This window comes from Schistocerca serialis, chromosome 12, assembly GCF_023864345.2.
Source record: "Schistocerca serialis cubense isolate TAMUIC-IGC-003099 chromosome 12, iqSchSeri2.2, whole genome shotgun sequence".
Lineage (NCBI taxonomy): Eukaryota > Metazoa > Arthropoda > Insecta > Orthoptera > Acrididae > Schistocerca > Schistocerca serialis.
In genome coordinates this window covers 132252468-132271166 of record NC_064649.1, presented here as the reverse complement: position 1 = coordinate 132271166, position 18699 = coordinate 132252468, and the positions used below count along the sequence as shown (strand labels likewise).

General features: G+C 38.7%; 1 protein-coding gene across 1 annotated transcript in view; it reads right to left on the bottom strand.

Moving 5' to 3' along the window:
* The window catches only part of LOC126428115 (cullin-2-like), a 133010-nt gene that overhangs the window by 28352 nt on the left and 85959 nt on the right, over positions 1 to 18699 (bottom strand). The window contains exons 7-10 of the mRNA XM_050090018.1: positions 16673 to 16818; positions 6253 to 6498; positions 3913 to 4041; positions 2051 to 2242 (exon numbers count right to left, since the gene is read on the bottom strand). Coding sequence (XP_049945975.1) covers positions 2051 to 2242; positions 3913 to 4041; positions 6253 to 6498; positions 16673 to 16818 — 713 coding nt within the window. The remainder of the gene's footprint in view (positions 1 to 2050; positions 2243 to 3912; positions 4042 to 6252; positions 6499 to 16672; positions 16819 to 18699) is intronic.

The window sequence follows — 18699 nt, the reverse complement described above, 5'->3', positions numbered from 1 at the left end:
TTTGGAAAGGTATTTCATGCACGGCAACATGTAAACTGCATATTTTCGTATTAAAAGTATATACACGAATCCCACTATTACAGCACGGTAGTTTCCAAAGCACTGAATCAGGACTGCAATGTGCTTTTGTCTGCCAATCGTAGCTCATGTCATATGATCCTGCCAACCCATGACAGCAAATATACAGAGTATAGGACATGTGATGTAGTCAGCCAATAATATCACTGTTAAGTAACACGAACACATAAATATGAAAAGTTAATGGTTACAATTAATGTACCTACAGTAGAGCTACAAAAAAGTTAAGCTTTCACATTTAATACTGGTTGTCAATTTATATATATACTTTTTCTTTTTCCTTCCTTCCCCCCCAGAGAGCATGGTTAGGAAGGATCCTAAGAGCATAGTTTAAATTGCAGCAGCTGAATATTTCTGACAAGCTAGATCATAAATTTCATTGCTGTGCACTGAACATTTTGTGGGTTATGTGGCTGAATACGTTTCGTCAAGCATTTTGACTTTTCCACAGAAAAGACAATTACGTATGAAATTGCTCAAGTCACCTCACATATTTTTTAGTGATTATTATACTTTTTGCCATCATAACTGCATAATTTGTAATCTATGAAAGAAATGAAATATGAAAAACTAACCCTGAAACGTGGTCTTCTCTAGCATGTGTTGCCCTGTAAGATATATTACACACAAATGAGCCAGTAAAACTTTAAATACTGGCATAAATGGCTGGTATTATGGCCAAATTTTTCTCTAAGTTGTTGTTTCTCAAAGTGTTTTAAGTTTCAAGTAAGTCACACAATCCACGATTTAAGAAATTCATCGCACATTCTCCAGTGCAACATTATTAATTTTGTAAAAAGGAATTTTTTACTTTGAAAGAAACACTGCTCTCAAACCACCATTCACAATACTGCGACCTGTTAGAAATATAAACAGCTGTGACGCCACTCTCATGGAAAGCAGTTTGTTGTTACAAAATAATGCATAGCAAGCGTTTGACATATTTTGCTGTCGACAGATGCTTGTGTAGGCACTGTGTTTTTTTGTTGTAAATGGCACATTTTCGTAGCAACTACAGTTTAATTTTGATGTTATTCTCTCACTTATATTTAATTCCTGCAATATTATCCTGCAGTAGTGGGCTAAAGTAAAGTTCTTTGTTAGAATATCAGTTTTTATCAGTCAAATTTCCCAGAATTCTAAAAAAATTCCTGTGTTTTTCCCAGATTTCCCGGGCCATATACACCCTGTATTACATGGTTACTACATGACTGGTATAAGGATGGGATCCAATCATGTAGTAACCAAGTAATACACGAAAACAATTCAAATGACACAAATACGGCTTTATTCATAAGCCTCTGAATTGTAATGGAAATAAGCCTGTTGTGACTCCATACATAACAAAACAAAAGAATCATACAGAAGGTGCAACATAAGCAATACAGTGAACAACTGACGTGGGTTGTACAAACTATATGAACATAGAGAGGGCGAGTCAGCACTGCTCCGCATGTATATAGTTGTGAGTCACCTGTAGATAGCATGACGGAGACCGTGTCGTGTGCACATTTCCTACAGATGGCCTCTACTGGTCAGCCCATGCTGATACAGTTGGTTGATTTAAGTACACACACGTGGCAATACTTCACTCGGCTTAACACTCGCATGCACTAGTAGCAGGATAAATAGGTTTTGGCTGTAGGACACCATTACTCCAAGAAACTTTCTCCACAGTAAAAAATGGCGAACATAAGCTAAATGTAATTGTAAGCACGAGCATCCATCCAAAGACAAACCAGATGGTTTGAAACCATTAGCACCACTATTTGTTCTTAATAAATAACATTATTAATAATGGTAGGTTCCTGTTTCTACTTTACTTTCAGGATTAACCAGTACTTCTGCACAGCACAGTCCCTTTTTATGTTTTCAACAAAATAGCAAATATGTGACAGTACAAGAACAGAGATATGAGCTGTCAGCTAGTATTGGTTTCAGAGAGGTAGGAGAACTGGATCCTTCAACTTACAACATATGGCTTTTTGAGGTAGCCCAGGCGCACTTCTCCCTGGCACAGGTGGTACAGCCAGGTCAACTTCCTTCCGTTGAACAAGTGGCGGTAGAAGCTCTCGAAGGACTGCAGTCGCTTCTGCAGATCTTCCGGTGGAGCAAATGGCGAGATGGGAGCCGGGTTCAGCGGCCAGGCCCCTGCCTGCAACACCTGTGAAGGAGATTGCAAATGTCATCCATCACCCACTCTGGAAAATGTGACAAATTGATTATTTCTTCAGAAACAAAATGAAACCACATATAGAATATAATTTTGCCTATAAGACAGTGGCTCAATAAGTATCAGCATTTAAGAACAGACTTTGTCGCTGACACAATTTGTCGTTGTAGTGCAGACGTGTGGCAGTCGGTTGTTAGTCTAAACAGACTAGAAGGGGGTGGGGGTGGGGGGAGTAAATCAGCCCCCACCCGCATTCTGTACATCGATGAAAGCAAAAGAGAAACACAGTTACAATATTGCTGAGCTCTTCTGGTGTGTAGTGATACATGAACCCCGGGACAGATCAGAATTAGTCTTTCTCCTCATTTAAAAATAAGAAAAGAAAACAAAGCACTTAAAAGCAATGCTGTGTACACAAAGCATTCAGTAATAACACTAGCAAAATTGCTTGCTGAGGTTGGCAGTGTCATTTAAAAAAAAAAAAAAGTTCAAGCATAAACCTTTAATGGCATCTTGCACAACCACAAATCGAAACACTTCCACCTAAAACAGGCACATTCAAGTTTCCATATAATACCATTGTGTTCCACCATCTGTTAGCTGTCACTAGAGGTCAGTTTAGATTTGACACCCATTTCAGTATGTTATACTAGAGGTTTTATTGCAAATACAAAAAAGGTGTAGTATTGTTCAGTGATTCACTTTTTGCTTCTACCCAAGAAGATATGTAACAAGTGATAGTGATCCTTCATCATCAGAGACGACAGTTAGATACTGGTTCAACGAATTTAAAATTTGTGAAACATCCACTTTTGATTAACCACCAAAGACAGCTTGCTGATGTGGTTACACAAGAAACCATTCTAAATCCCCGCAACACAAATATCACAGATTGTCAAATGACAGTGGGCAAAGTAGCAGAGGCTGTGAGTGTGTCTATGGAAATATTGCCTGCACTATATGTATCTTGGTGAAATGTTCATTAGTAGGAAGATTCTCCCACCTACACAAAACAAATAACAATGTGTACTACCACCACACCCTTACTTGTGCCAAAATTTACTTGACAAGCCAGAGAGCAAGTCAACAATGTGACAGGGTGAGGCAAGTAGACAGCACACTTAACAAATTGCCTTGCTGAGACAAAAATAATGAGTACTCTCTTAGGAAAAAATGTCACCAATATTCTGATTCAGAACTGATTGTATTCAGTTGCTAAATTCATGGGAACCAATTTATGTCAATGTTTTAATTCTGATTAAAATCCTTTAATTTCAAATGTGAAGGTAGTCAGCTTAAAATAATTCTCATATTGATACGGACACACTCATTTACGGCACACGTATAAGTAAAAATTATCATAAGATTTGTGCTCTCTCAACATTTGCAATTACATGTATCCTGTTTCATGAACATGATTCCATGGATAAATAAATAAAATAGAAACCCCTCCTATCTCTCTCTCTCTCTCTCTCTCTCTTTCTTTCTTTCTTTCTTTCTTACTCTCTCACTCACTCACACACACACACACACACACACACACACACACACACACACACACACACACACCATCACAATCACTACTACAAAAACACAGATTCACATTCCGTGATAAAAAAAAAAAAAGTGGTAATACAGTTTATAAATTCAGAATCAATTACCTGCACTGAAAAGGATGCAGAACCAGGTGCTGGCGGTATTGCATCTTCGAACTTCCGATTCAGATCACTCGACACGGAGACGTCCAAAAACATTCGGTGAAACTTGCTGGTAAATTCACACCCACAGCACTGCAAAAAATACACTGTTACAAAGAAGAACAGTTTGTCAAGTCTTGTAAATGAAATTTATGACAAAATCTTCCTCATAATCTTGCAAACATATAGTAAAACGAATCCAGTTAAAACATTTGGTACTGGGCTGCTCTGCATTATGAATACATATAGTTTCACTCGTTTAAATCAATGGGGAAAGTTAAAAAATTTGTATCGGACAGTGATTAAAACCCAGGTCTCCTGCTTACTACAGAGATATGCTGACCATCAAGCCATCCAGACGCAGTGGTCACAACTGCACAGACTACCCTAGTGTGCCTCCTGTCGATTATGTAAGACAGTTCACACAGCTCTGTCTCACTTCTCTACATCACCAGTAGACACACGAAGACAACTTTGCTATGTCTAACGAAACATCCACTTTCAATAGACATTTATGCTACTCATAAATGCTAGGTCTACTGGGAGAATCTTTACCATACTCTACATGAAAACTACATTGCAGAGTTGTTGCCGGCTGTGACTCTTCAAACCAAAACACACAACGAGCACGCTTGAGACTGGTAAAGGCAGCAATCTTTGATGCAACTGCCATTATTTTTTTGCGGTGGCGCGATTCTGTACTAGTGTACCACATGAGTCAAAACTTGTTCTACTTTCCTTCAAGATGACACCTAACACTAAGTCTGTAAGTCATGTGAATAAGTTCATACGAATTTTTTAAGTTGTAAAATTCTTTTTGATACACACAGTATTATTAGTGTCACTGCTAATAGTAACTCTTCAAAACTAAGAATCTGACAGTATTGATAAGCCTACTAGACATTAAAATATGAAACTTTTGCTTTACGTTTCATGTACATATCCAATCTGAATGTAAAAATCTCCTTTTCATTGCCGCGTAAATTAGACTGACTGTGTTTCAATAAAATTTTAAATAAGGATGTAATCTAAAAACTGATTGCTCATATATAAACATTAATAATAGTTGTTGGCCCTGATAGCTGAGTGTCAGCAAGACGGATTGCCGTCCTACGGGCCCAGGTTCGATTCCTGGTTGAGTCAGAGATTTTCTCCGCTCAGGGACTCAAGTGTTGTGTTGTCTTCATCATCATTTCATCCCCATCTGGCGCCAATATGGCGTCGAATGTAATAAGACCTGCACCAAGGCGACCAGACCTGCCCTGCAAGGGGCCTCCCAGCCAATGATGCCAAACGCTCATTTCCATTTTCCATTAATAATAGTTGTACAAATTAATAACATAAATTGTATTTACATATACACATAAACATACATTAATAGTAGATAGACAAATTAATAACAAAAATTGTATTTTTAAAAATTGAAAGATAACAGAAGGAAACATTTATAAGTAAGATTTGAAACCACAATCAAAAGTGTATCAACAAAGAACATTAATAAATCATTTGATTCATTTCAAAACAGAATAAAAGATGATGGAAATATTGTAAGGTGGGTTTATTATTTTTACATTTATTCTAACACTATTTTTGTTATTAATTTGTCGGTCTACTTTTAATATACTCTTTTCACACCACTACAACTGTTCAACTATGATGCCTGGTGGCATGTATTTGTAGTTAGTTTTTGAATGCCTGCCTTCAATTAGCATCTATGACAATGACTGTCATTTTGTGTGACAATACTATGTATTAAGGCATTTATTTTTATTCCTGATGTCATGCCTACTTCGTGCTTGTACTTCCATGGCAATTATGTTTCATTTGTCAGATCTTCCTACGATGGGCTAGAAATAAAATATGCCAAAAAGCATAATTTTTAACAAGAAGTTGATTTTCATGACCTAAGACATGCTAAGAGTTTATAAAATGATCATATGTCTCCTGTGTGATTTTATGACAAAACTTAAGTGAAGGGATAAGTGATAAATAATCTTTGAATTGAACACTAGATCTTTCGTTTTTTAGTCTGGCACTTAACTACACATGTATAAATTCATTTTCATCAGCTGTGACAATGACCAACCCTGCCTCACACCTGTATTGATTTTGGCTTCTTTCAACATTGTCAATTCCGATTACTCCAGTCTGACTCTCATAAAGCAGTCAGCATACCCTACTACACAAATTGATACCACACTGCCTAAAAATAATCTTATCTGATTTCACATTAACAAAAAATCTATAATCTGCTTATAAAAGCAATTTGTACTGTGCTCACTAAGCTACTGCAATGACACTTACCTGCTTCAGCCTGCCAATCATCGCCTCCTCTGCCTCCATTGACAAGCTGTGCTGAAAGATGAGCCTCTTGGCCAGCATGCGCGCGTAGAACTTCTGGAAGACGTCCTTGTCATCGAGATACTTGAAGACGGCTACTGCACGGGCCAGCTGTTCGTCTAACTCAGAGTCCACCGTATTACCCGTCCGGCGGAGTAACGTATCGCAGTGTCGTGCCAAAATCTCTGGAGCGGGACAGGGGGTGTTAGGCTGCAAATAACATTCACACAGTCACTACTGAAACTAGGAGAAAAAAATTCCAAAGAAAATTTCAAGCAAGAAAACAGAAAATATACTAGGAGACATAATGGCTGGCCAATAATCACCTTGAGGTGTGGAAATTTCACAAACACCTAATGCAACAAATTTTAAGTAGCAATAGCGTCCAGGAAAGAATAGGACCAACCAGTTGCTGTTCCTACAGGGTGTATAAGTGGACAAGGAAAAAAAAAATTCCTGGATTTTCTGGTTAAAAAAACACTTTTTACATTTTTAAGTGACAGTAAACTTTCCCTCTGTAAAACTTATCAATCCTTTGAAAGAATAAGATTTCATACATCAGTGTACAACTTACAGGCACTTAAGAAAATGAACCCCCTCCCCAGCTGTGGGGGAACATGGTTTGGAAAGATCTTCGATGTGCTCCAACATGTACGCTGCATATTTTCGTATCGTATATATTCGAGTTCCACCAAACACAGCACCTTAGTTTCTGAAGCATTGAAATTGAGAGTGCGATATGCTTTTGTAAGCCAGTTATAGCTCATCTCACGTGATCTCGCCAGGCGATGATAGCAGATCTTCAGAGAACAGGGCAAGTGATGTATTCAGCCAATAGCAACATCACTGTTAAGAAGTGTGAACACACAAATAGGAACAGTTAATGGTTTAAATTAATATACATAGTGTAGCTAGAAGAAGAGCTAGGCTTTCACATATAATATTGGTATTTTTTGTACGTTTTACTCTTTAAAATTTTAAATAATGACATAAATGTCTGGTCTTTTGGGTTTGAAATTCTTCTAAGTGGCTGGCCTTCAAAGTATTAAGCTTTAAATAAGAGTCAAACGCTCTACGATTTAAGAAATTCAAAGGGCATTCTCGCAAGTAATGTAATTCATCTTGCATGAAATGAAATTTACTTTGAAAGTAAAGCCTTTCAAACCACCATTTGCAATATTTTACCACGACCTGTTAGAATTCGTTTCAGAAATTGTCAGAGATCACCAGAAAAAAAAGGCGTTACTGCGCATGCGCAACTACGATGACACAGGAAGTCCATATGTTGGTACGTAAATAGCATTAAGACATCTTACATAGCATTAAGAGATCTTACATTACGTCATAAATGAAACAGGACATAAGATGATACTCGGAGAACAACAAAGTGCACATTTGTATGTCCAGATTCTCAAAGCTGTGGGCATCAACTTGATATTAAGCTTTTCAGTGTGGTTTTTGGGATGCAAATTTTCTTGGAGTACCAGTTCTGTATTACTTCATGTTTGGTTCTTTATTATGGCATAATGCTATATGTGCCGGATGATGAAAACATGCATTTGAAACAGTTGAAACTTGCCAACGGTGGGGAATGAAACACTTCATTTCAAATAAATTATCTGCCTCTGTGGAAAAGATTAATAAAATGAAAATTTCTTTAGAAACTCTACAAAAACAACTTCATTGTTCCGCAAGGTGATTAACCTTCTGCCAAAAACGTAGAAGTAAAATAAAATCAGAAAACTGAAACTAAATATATTTTAGCCTTCTGTAATTCATCATCATAAGTTATTTGTGCTCATTGCTGAGTGACGTGACCCCCTGAACCAAGCGTCTCCATCCCGGACAATTGCCAGCTTCTCTTAGTGTCTGCTGAAGAGGTAGACTGGAGATGATCTTGATTTGATCTATCCATCTGCTCGCTGCTCTTCCTCACGGTCTTGTGCCCTCGATCTATCTTTGCGAGATTATTTTATCCAGATTTTCTCCATCTCTTCTCACAATATGGACAAAGAACTGGAGAATTTTTTCAGTGACTTGAGAAGAAAGGCGTTTGGAGATATCGAGTTGTTCATTATTGAACACATTTGTTGTTCTTTCAGTCCATTTTATGCGTAGCATCCTATGCCAGCACCAAAGCTCAAACACATCAATGCGCTGTTTGTCTCTGGCCTTGAGTGTCCATGTTTCACAACCATAAAAGAAGGCAGAAAACACGAGTGTTTCAACTAGCCGGACCTTTGTGCTATTTGTTATTGCTCTGCTCTGCCAGATCTTGGTGAGCTTCTTCAAAGCCACTCAGCCTAGCGTGATCCGTCTTCTTATCTCATCATCACAGCTTCCCGTGCTGCATATGGTTGACCCAAGACAGATGAAGGAATACACGACTTCCAGTTCCTTTAATCGACCTGCGAGCTGGATCTGTTCTTCTCAATCAATTGTCATGAGTTTGGACTTGCTGAGGTTGATGTCTTATCCATATGATAGACTAATGTCCTTTATTCTTGTTAGCAGCTCAGTAAGTTCATCTTCGCTGTTGGCTAAAGCACAGTGTCATCAGCAAAATGGAGGTTGTTGATAGTTCTCCCACCAATTGAGATGCCTTCGGTCCATCGAGAGCTTTCCTAATGACATGCTCTGCATAGATGTTGTACAGTTGTCGGGATAGGACACAACCCTGTCTCACACCTTTTGATACTCTGAAGGAATCAAACGAGCCAGCACTTGTCTTTACAACTGTGAAGTGGTTATTGTACAGACTTTTGATCAATGCTGTCAAGTGGGGTGGGACACCGAACTCTGAAAGCACCCGCCACAACTTTTCCCAGACAACAGAGTCAAAGGCTTTCATATAGTCAAGGAAGCAGATGAAAACAGGAACACAGAACTCTCATGATTTTTCTATTATTTGTCTTATGTTGAGGATCTATTCACGAGTTCCTTTCCCTTCAACAAAATCTGCTTGTTCCGTGGATATGTGAGGCTGAATGTAAAGCTTCAAACATTGGTTCAGGATGTAGAACAAAATTTTACTTGTATTGGATATGAGGGCAATAGTTTGGTAGTTGGAGCAGTTCCTGATAAACCTCTTCTTGTGTAACGGGATGAAGAGAGACTTTGACCAGTCATCCGGCTACTCCCTAGTTTCCCACAATTTTACACAATGAAAGCAGCACATCAATACCTTCCTGTCCCATTTCTTTGATCATTTCTCCAGATATACCGTCTACATCAGGGGCTTTAATGAGTCTCCAAATGTTGAACTGCTTTCTCTATTTCACTGCGTAAAATTGTAAGTTCCAAAGTAAGTAGCTCAACTGCTTGATTGTCCGTACTGTTGTTAATTCCAGAGTAATTACGCGAATGTATTTTAATTCACTTGATAGCTCCCGGCCACAGAATTATATTTTGTTATTATTTGAAGTGACAGCTGTAAATGAGGAGGAAACAGCAAAATCACTAAAAGTAAAAACAAGTCATGTGGAAAATACTCCTCCCTCCCCACAACAACACAGACTGCTCCGTGCATCTGACAGCTTGGGCACGCCAGAAAAATTTTTCTGGGTGGCATCCGGCTGGTTATTGCTACTGCCGATACAGCAAACAGCCACACTTAAAGTAGCCAAAAGCGGCACACGGTACTGCTCATACACAACATAACTGCGCATGCCTACAAACCCGATGGCAACTGTTCAAACGAACCTAATGTGAACAGTTGTGACGTCACGCTCACTGGAAGCAGTTTGTTCTATTGAAGAATTGCACAGTCTTCGTCCTAAAGCCTTTGAGACGCAGTACTGTCTGCCAATAGAGGGCTCCGGAATGCAGCATTTAATTCAGCAGTGTGTAATGTAACTGTCAGTTGTATGGGAAAGAGTGTGCTCTATAATGCTTCAAATTTGAAGGGTCATCCACACATGGGGCATCACCACCTTCAGCACTAAAATGGCAGATCACACACAGGCGCTGCAAAATCTGCAACAATCTGACGCCTCGGGTTCACTGTCATCGATCGTCATCCATAGACGGACTTCATTTTGATAAGTGATGAAGCAAGCAGAGGTGAAGTTGTGGCTCCAACAACAACGTCAAACGTTCTACAATGAAGGTGTCCACAAACCTGTTTCTCATGGGACAGGAATGTGTTTGTCGTCAGGGTGACTACGTTGAGAAAAAATATGTAGACATGAAGAATAAAGATGCAGAATGTTAACAACATTTGTCTTATTCAAAAAGCCTTATGAGTTTTCAAATAAAAAAATTCACAGGTATTACTTTTCAGCATGCCGTCATATTAGTGGTATGGAACTTAAAGACGAAGTCAGAATATGTACCATGGCTAAAATATTAACTTTTAATATAAGAACAAAACTGAAGATGAAAGCAAAAACGTCTCTTTGTAAAATAATGGTTCTCTTACAGTGAATGACAGTGTTGGACTTGTTCTTTCCCAATCGGGACAACATCTGATTCTTTTCTGATCGCATCTGCCTGGCTCTTATATCATCTGAAAGGTAGGTGCACAAATGAACACAGAAGAATTTTCTGCCTCATCGACACACTGCAACCGGATGTGGAGCACGATGCAAGCCAATTCATGGGGACTTACTTTGATAAGTGCTTGATTGCTATTAACACTGTAATGTTCAGGGTGTCTGACAAGCCCTCACAACCCTTATGACTTAGTACAATTCGAGAAATAAATGGTTCTACTATTGGTATCTCTTTTTTGAAGCTGACAAAAAGCATTGTTGTACTGTTTTGTTTCATTTCATTAGTGCATTGGTGCAGTTGTGAAGCCAAAGCAGACACAAGCACAGCATGATGAGAGTGTGAGTGTGGTTGTGTGTGTGTGTGTGTGTGTGTGTGTGTGTTTTTTTTTTTTTTTTTTTTTTTTTTTTTTTTTTTTTTTTTTTTTTTTTTGCCAGAACAGGCCAAGCAGTGGCCATAACAAAATGTAAAGCAAATGTGTATTTCCACCGCTTGATCAATTGTACAGTCTCCTATAGAACCACTCGCAAAAGATCTGCTGAAATCATGTAGTGCAGTCGACAGAGCATGACCACATTATAAAAGATTTGGAACTGACAGGATTTTGACTCATGTTTGTGAATGAATTATATGGCAACAGCATGGGGCAGCATTGCAACCTGCCATGCTTTGTTTGCATGATTCCAATTGCCCTGTCTCACTACAGTGTGTTATTTTCAGACAAATGTGTGATATATGGAAGCTTATATTTGAGGAACATGGTTTTGTGGTCTAATGAAAATTCTCATCACGTACAAGAGTTGAGAGGGAACCCATCTCCTGTTACAATATGGACCACTGTGTTATCACGATACCTGCTGTCTTTGCACAGGCTTGAGCAGAGATGTCGTAACTCGCGGACCTATCATCTGAGTTGAGATAAAGAAAGCTCGTGCAGTAAATTTAAAATTACTAATACATATAGTGTATTAAGTGAGCACTTTCAGTTATTTATTTTATCAATAGTATGCTACAATTACACAACTGTCTTCCCTTAACAAGCTATTTTGTTTTATGCCAGTATTCCCTCATTCTCTAAGTCACTATTGCCCAATCTTAAGTATCTCTGTTATTCTGCAATTTTTTCTGATTCATTCTTTCAATGTGTCCAGAGATAATTGGCTATCTTCTCCTTCTTAGGTTTTCAAACTTTTCATAGAATCTTTTATTTGATCTTAAATGAAAGGTAAACACATCTGCTATCACTATATGCAGCCTCAGGATCTTCCCTATAAATTTCTTCTCTTTTTTCTCTATTCCTGAGAGTTTTTTTTTCTGGCACTCTCCTCTGCTGTATATACGCATTCAGCATTATGCATGGTACTTTAGTATCTGAGAATTGCATGGCAAGATAGAGATTTGGATCTTTACGTGTGCTGATCCAGTCTGAATGCTACTTCCATTGTCCTAGCTATTTCTTCGAGAGTTGCCTTCTCGTCAACGTTCAGGATGAGAATCTCACCTGGGTGCCTGAACTTCTGTATTCTTCTGATGTCACCATACATTGTAACAAAATAATGGAAATCAGAGCTCCCGTAGAAAGATTAAAGTGTTCATCTTTCTCACACCCTGTTAGTGTGTGGAATGGTAGAGAAATAGTGTGAAAGTGTTAGATTAACCCTCTGCCAACCACTTAAGTACTCATGAAGATGTAGATGAGCACTGTCTTCCAAAAATAAATTTACAGTGCTGTCTTCTCCGCTGTTTCTTTTAGGTCTTCTATTTGGCTGCAATGTTCAGATTTTGCTTGAAAAATACTAGATCAGCTGCGAACTTGAGGCATTTGAATTTAATATCAATCTTTTGATAACTGAATCTGATTCTGTCTGGGATGTTATGTCAAATCATTTTTTTTTTTTCACCTCTCTCAGGTTACCTTCTGCAGGATACAGTTAAATAGAATTGTTGAGCAGCCAACTCCTCGAATCACTCCTGTGATTCATATAAACTAAACTCCGTACGAACAGGCCTTGATGGCCCAACAGTGGTGAATGACTGCCATGTTATCCTCAGCCCACGGGCTTCACTGGATGCAGATATGGAGGGGTACGACGTCAGCACACGCTCTCCCAGCTGATGTCAATTTTCGTGACCAGAGTCGTGATTTCCCATCGAGCAGCTCCTCAATTGGCGTCACAAGAGCCGGGTTCACCCTGCTCGCCATCAGTGCTCGGCAGATCGGACAGTCGCCCATCTGAGTGCTTAACTTCGGTAATCGGACTGGAACTGGTGTTATCACTGTGGCACTGTGTTTATATAGCTCTCCTAAAAATTTAACTTGAGATTGTGTGTTCATTAATGTTGTGCAAGTCCTCTTGTCTAGCCATCTATTACAATTTCTCTCAGCACTTTCATAAGCTTGTCTCAGTCTATGGAATTACACACCTACTTAAAATCAATAAATGTCTTGATTACCTTCTTATCTATTGATAGAATTTTGGTTTTGATCAAGGTGCTGATGGTGCAAATCTATTACGTGCACAAGTGTCCCTGCTTGGTACTCTCCTAGTTCCTGATTTCTGTCACACTGTTCTATCCTGTAATGTTTTGTATAGTATGGAATGAGTGGGATGTCTCTGTTGTTGTTGAAATTTGTTTTGTCCCATTTCTTGTATAATGGGTGACCGATTGCATCTTTCCAGGCATCAAATGTTTGTCCAGAGAGAGTGTAAGTTTCACTAGAATTACTACCTACTTTTTGAGATATTTATGTTTATCTATTTATTTTATGCCAGGGATGGAAAGACATTACAAAGGTGTAATTTGATGCACAATTGCCAAATCTGAACTTAATGTTCTCAGGTGTCCTTTATGTAAGTCGATAGTGACCATTATCAGTTCAGATATCTCACAGCTTTGAAATTACCCATAGATACACACACAAAAGGGCTCACTGTTTTTCCAGCTATTTTCAAATGAATGTAACACCTGTCTCAGCTTCCCTAGTAAAAAGGGATGCAACAGTGGAATCTCAGCAGAAAGCATTTGTGGACTGATACAAGATGCATCCCCGCAAAATTCTTTTACTGACAAAAGAAAGGCATATATTTCATAGACTTTGAAAATGTGTAAGTTGCACTTGTGTGTGTGTGTGTGTGTGTGTGTGTGTGTGTGTGTGTGTGTGTGTGTTTGTTTGAGTGTGTGTCGTGTATTTTCGACAAAGGCCTTGTTGGCTGAAAGCTTATTTATGACAGTATTTTTATTGTGCCTATCCGCTACTTAGCATCTCCACTACATGGTGAGTAGCAATTTTCCTTTTCATAATATTGTTACAATCAAACCTGGATTTTCCATTGTTTGAAAAAATGTTTAGTAACACAATGTAACATGCACAACAAACAGTCACTAGCAAGATGAAATTAATACTGTTGGTGTTCGAAATTACTAATGAAGAATTTCCATTTAAAGGTACTACTTCACTGCCTGAGTGGCTGTAAGTAACAAGCTGAAAACGCTTACCACATTGGCAATACCACTCAGTTTGTTATTAGACTCTGTAAAAAGAGCACGCACATGAGTTTACTATACGCACTTTTACACAATTGTAGTTATTTAGTAGGCAGAGGAAAAATTTATTGCTGTTATGCAAGCACAGGGTTGCTAAATGTTTCCCCAAAAGAAATTCCCTGATATCTCCCTGATTTCCAGGCAAGTTTTAGCAGTTTTCCTGACAAATCTTGAGATCTCAAGCATAAGTAAAGACATAAGTTGACAAAAAAAATGTAGAGACTTCCGTATTTCTCCCCAGCGTTATCAAAAATCTTCAGTACTAACATCAACATCTTTTGTAATGAACTGTTTTTAGATGGAGAAAGCAAGCCTAACTGAATATGTGAGCCAGTAAGACCACTGTCATTATTTTATTTCAATAAAATGAAACACGTCTGGTTACAAAAATACGCATTTCCTTGGAGTCACAAGACAGATTTAAAATACCTTCACTGATTTCAGAAATAGCCGCAAAAAAAAATTCGGCCTCTTGAAAGAAGTGTGTAAGACAGGGAAGAGCAGTGTAAACCAACGCTATAGGTGACCACCAATAAAATGTTGGTTCTACTACATTCGTTATTGCCGATTTTTAGTTACTGTGTTAAGTCTATTATTTTACAAGTATTGTGTGATTTTTCTTTTGAGAAATATACGAGTACACGGTGTACAAACCACCAGCGACTGCTACAATTTTCTGCTTCTTAATTGTCCATACTTTCTAATACATTGCTTTCAAAGTGATAACATCTACTAGAATAAATAAAATGCCGATAAAATGCTGCACTGTACAATGTACTTGCGGTGAGACAACTGCAATTCCTGAAATCCATCGCCCGTGACCTCTGGCCTGCCAAGGAGCACCGCAGGCCTGGGTCCTCGGATAAACCACAAAAATCTATTGCATTATGCCACACAACAGACCTGGCCTGCAGGCAGATTGGTGAGACTAGATCTGATGAGGAGGGCTCGCATATTAGTGGAAAACGATGGGCTTTAGATAGGTAGGCCAGATCTTTTGGAGATATGTGCAGGAATGGCCTGCGGTTTTGGCCCGACGTGGAAGTCCACTCGTGTGGCCAGCTATTCACGTGTCAAAGGCACCGTGTTGTTGAAATTAGACCACGGTGATCAATCCGTGCAACAGATAACTTGCACAAATACTCTAAGAATCAATACTAATAAGGATACACAGCAACTCACCATAAGGATGATCGCTGAGTCGCAGACAGGCACTTAGAAAAGACAATCACACTTTCACAACTAAATTTTCAGCCATTGCCTTTGTCGGAAAACGAGAGCATACACACATTCACACAGTCACAACTCGTGTACACACGACTGCTGCCTCCGGCTCCCGTGTTAACAATCTCCGAGAATCAAATCCAAACGAACCACGTCTCCCTGCCTCTCGTCAGCAGCTGCTGCACAAGAAGTGGTGGCAGCACTGACTGGAAGCTGACAGGAATGGTAGGAATGGGAGAAGCAGTAAGAGTGAGGGAGCAGGGAAGCGGCGTACACACTCAGCTGCACCCACCCAGCGACAATGCACGACATCTCAGTAAACAAACCATTTCATCTACTGAGACAAAAAACAAGATTTTTCCAGTGATTTTTTTTTCCAAATTTGCCAGACTTTGTCCTGATTTCCCTGACACGTTTGAAATTCCCTGACATTCCATAATTTCCAGAATTTGTGGCAACCCTGAAACTACATATAGCTGTAACAGTATATTCCAAAAACTTACATGCATTATCCACAGCAAACACATTTTTGAAATTTTTATACTCCTGGTGATAATAAACAGATATTCTACCAGTAACTCATTATCATAAAATCTTCTCTTCAACATTATAACTGAAACAAGATATGATGCGCAAAGTAAATACCACACTTCTCAGTCACAATGAGACTACCAGACTGCTCCTTCAATAGTCAAACTGAACCAGTAGAGAAAGCACATTAGTAATGTCACCACTGTCATCTGTGAGCAGTTCCAAAGACAACTGGTTCACTTCTCTGGCTGACAACAGTTGTCAACTGAAATATGTCACTACTAACTGTCGCAGTCCATAATTGCAGCAAAACAGTGCATTTAGAGGTCATATTTTGTATTTGTTCATCTCCTTCAAGGGCTTGGTAGATGCATTTTTTGTGCACATTTCACATACTGCAGCACATATTTCCACAATTTCTGTGCATAGTTCTAGCAATTTTGGTGTGTAATGGCATGCATATTTTAATTACTTTCAGTGCATCAATATGCCATCTGGTAATGACGCATTTTATTTCACTTTCTTATCATAGTGTTCTGTTTCAGAGAAGAATGTATGTTCCATATAGTGGGAAGCAGCCACACGACATTACCTGCAGGCGGTGGTTGACGACACGTGACACGGCTCGATCCAGGGCGGCAGTAAACGAGCTGTCACCCAGGAAAGCATCAATCACCAGGTCGTGGTACCGCTCCAAGATATTCAGCACGTTACTCACAAAGTCAGCAGGTGCTGGTGCTGTAACACAAGTTCCAGATTTAAAATTGCAATCCAGATTCATTGAAGATTGCCATATCAACTCTACAACAGGTATTTACAAAATATTTTGATTTGAGTCAATACTCATAATACTCATCTGGGCAGCAAAACATATTCCTTTGTAAGTGTATGTCATTCCCGTGTTAATAATAATAATAATATATATATATATATATATATATATATATATATATATATATATATATATTTTTAACTTACTAGGGATTTAGAAGGACTCTTCTAAAAGTGCGATGTTTGCTACTAATGCAAGTATACAAATGAATAGCCATAACACATCCGTACCAGATACAGCAAGATGCGTAATGGAAGAAGCTTACAGCTCGTTCGCAGCAAACAGCTTAACCCTTAATCTTAACATTCATGTTACGTAATTAAAAATAAAACAAAACACCTTACAGGTACATGAAGCACAAATCAACGCACACACACTAAATTAAACTACCTGTGAAATTCCCAAGCATCAAGATACTAACACAGGGTAGCCATACAGTCTGAGGCGCCTCGTCATCACGGTTTGCGCGGCTTCCCCTGTCGGAGGTTCGAGTCCTCCCTCGGGCATGTGTGTGTGTGTGTGTGTGTGTGTGTGTGTGTGTGTGTGTTGTCCTTAGTGTAAGTTAGATTAAGTAGTGTGTAAGCTTAGGGGCAGATGACCTCAGCAGTTTGGTCCCATAGGAACTTACCACAAATTTCCAATTTCCATCAAGATATATAATAAAATAATGTAGATCAACACACAAATGATGATATGATATTATTGTCATTGTGGTTTCAATCTGAAGACCAGTTTAACACAGCTCTTAACTTCTGTCTATTCTGTGTAAGCCTCTTCATCTTTGTATGACTATTGACCCTAGATCCACTTGAACTTCCAAGCTACATTTCAAGTTTTGGTCTTCCTCCATAATTTTTGTCTCTTGTGTCACAGATCTCTTTTCTAAACAATTAGATTCAGTCATCATTTCATTAGTTATTTGTTCTACCCACCTAATCCTCACTATTTTTCTGCAGCATCACATCTCAAAAGCTTCTATTCTCTTCTTTCTCGTACTGTTTATTGTGCACATTTAATTTTACTTTGGTCTGTGGGGCGCTCAACTGTGTGGTTTTCAGTGCTTAATTTCTATGTATGGCTACACTCCAGACAAATTTTTTCAGAAAAGGCTTCCTAGCACACAAATTTACATCCAATGTAAACAAAATTCTCTTCCCAGAAATGCTTTTGCGCTACTGACAAGATGAATTTTATATCCTCTTCATTTTCACAAATCATCAGTTATTTTACTACCCATATAGCAAAAGTCACCAATTATTTTTCATATCTCATTTCCTGCTTTAATTCCTCATTTAATATAGCTATGTCACATAATCCTTGTTTCACTTTTTTTAAGTTCCTCTTATAACATCTTACAAGACACTACCCACTGCTCTCGGGCTTCTCCACATCCTTGCTGTCTGTGCTAGGGTTACAATGTCATCAGCAAACCTCAAAGTTATTATTTCTTCTACCTGAATTTTAAACCATTTCCAAATTTCTCCTTGGTTTCCTTTACTACTTGCTCAATGTGCAGACTGAATAAGATCAGGAATGAGCCAAAACCATCTCTCTCCATTCTCAATCACTGCTTCCCTTTAATCTCTTGTAACTGTTGTAACTGCAGTCTGGGTTCTGTAGATACCCTTTCACTTCCAGTGTTTTCTCTCTCCTACTAAGGCTACAAATGTAGGTTTGCATTTCTTCAGTCTTTCTTTCATGATAAGTAGTAGTGACATTATTGCCTCACATACGCCCAAATTTCTCTGGAACCCAAACTGCCCTTCCCTGGGGTTGGCTTCTCACAG